The following is a 1,538-nucleotide window of genomic DNA, read 5'->3' as shown; positions in this document are numbered from 1 at the left end:
GGAGATCTGATTCTCGCCCTGTGGTGGATTCTACAAAATGCTCATCATAAAATTTTACATACTTTTGTTTCAATAGCTATCAAACTACGCAAGATATGTGCCTTCAAATCTTGAGCGCGACGCAGTCGACGCGCCGCTATCGTTTCTCTGCGTCTCCCCTCCCGGAATGTTTAAAGGCGCATAACTCAAAAACTAAAAAAGCTATCAAACAATTGTTTACTACGAAATTGCTCAGCATAAAGTTTTACATATTTTTGTTGTTTGTAGTTTTTCAATAGCTTTTGAACTAAGCGAGATATGTGTTTTTAAAGTATTTGGGTCATTTTGAGCGCTTTCTAACCGATTCTAACCAAGTTTAGGCTAATTTTCAGCCAATTTTCCAGTAACTTACCCGTAAAAAATGCCACATTTCGATCTGACAACACATTTGAAAATATAGTAGCCAGTAAAACAAAGTTTCCAGCCATAATAGAGCACAAAAAGTGATAATAATTGGATTTTTTGTATTTCCGCAGCAGAATGAACATGAAAATGAGGGCTGGAAGTGTGACGACAGACACACAGATTACTGTATAATACAGTAATACGGAAGTTGATTGCCATTCTTTGAAGAATTGATTCTTTAACAGCTCCTCTTCTGTTTGGTTGGGGTCGTGGGGCATCTGGAAATTCAGAAAAGTCGAACATTCGAAAATTTTCAAAAAAAAATAGGAAAAGTCCTTAAATCTGCAAATTTCAGAAAATCTGAGAAATTGTCTTAAAAAATTCTGAAAACGAGACAAAAATTTTTTTGGGGAAAATCAGAGAAAACAGAATTTTTTACGTCATCTGGCAGGGGAAGAGAAAAACCAATCAGAAAAATTTTCTGATTGAAAATTGACTTCATCGAAACTACAAAACACAGATTTTGAGGTAATTCCGAAAAAAAATTTTTTTTGAAAATTTTGAATTTTAGAATTTTAGAATTTTAAAATTTTAGAATTTTAGAATTTTAGAATTTTAAAATTTTAGAAGTTTAGAATTTTAGAATTTTAGAATTTTAAAATTTTAGAATTTTAGAATTTTAGAATTTTAGAATTTTAGAATTTTAGAATTTTAGAATTTTAGAATTTTCTGGAATTTTTGAATTTCAGAATTTTTGAATTTTCTGGAATTTTAGAATTTTAGAATTTGAAAAACTGTATACATTTTGTTAGAAATTTTAATTTCCTTTTCGAATTTTTAGGATTTTTCTGAAAAAAAAGTTAGGCTCCGCCCACTTTCAGCATTGCTAAGGATTAGCAATTGATTTGTTCTTTCAACATTTTTTTTGGCGTTTTACTGCTAAACCGAAAATAAAATAAGATTATCAGATGAGAGATAAGCTCTAAAATGACGAAAATGATTTTTTTTTCAAAAAAAAATTTCTAGAAAAAAAAAATTTGTAGGAGGATTCTATTTGTAGTATTACTACTCGAACTGGATTAGTAATCTTTGGATTAATGACTAAAAACACGTAGGATTCTTGATATTTTCAGATTATTTTCAGATGATTTTCC

The 1,538-nt window shown here is 29.8% G+C and overlaps 1 protein-coding gene across 1 annotated transcript in view; it reads right to left on the bottom strand.

Moving 5' to 3' along the window:
* Positions 1-662, bottom strand: part of CBG21053 — a gene marked incomplete at both ends in the record, with an annotated part of 7,351 nt that extends 6,689 nt beyond the window's left edge. Inside the window, one exon of the mRNA XM_045236266.1 lies at positions 392-662. Within this exon, the coding sequence (XP_045097210.1) occupies positions 392-662 (271 nt within the window). The remainder of the gene's footprint in view (positions 1-391) is intronic.
* Between the last annotated feature and the right edge of the window lie 876 nt (positions 663-1,538).

The sequence above is a fragment of the Caenorhabditis briggsae genome (assembly GCF_000004555.2).
Source record: "Caenorhabditis briggsae complete genome, chrIV, whole genome shotgun sequence".
In the NCBI taxonomy this organism is placed as follows: Eukaryota; Metazoa; Nematoda; class Chromadorea; order Rhabditida; family Rhabditidae; genus Caenorhabditis; species Caenorhabditis briggsae.
The sequence above is the reverse complement of the archived record's forward strand: the minus strand, read 5'-3'. Positions and strand labels throughout refer to the sequence as shown.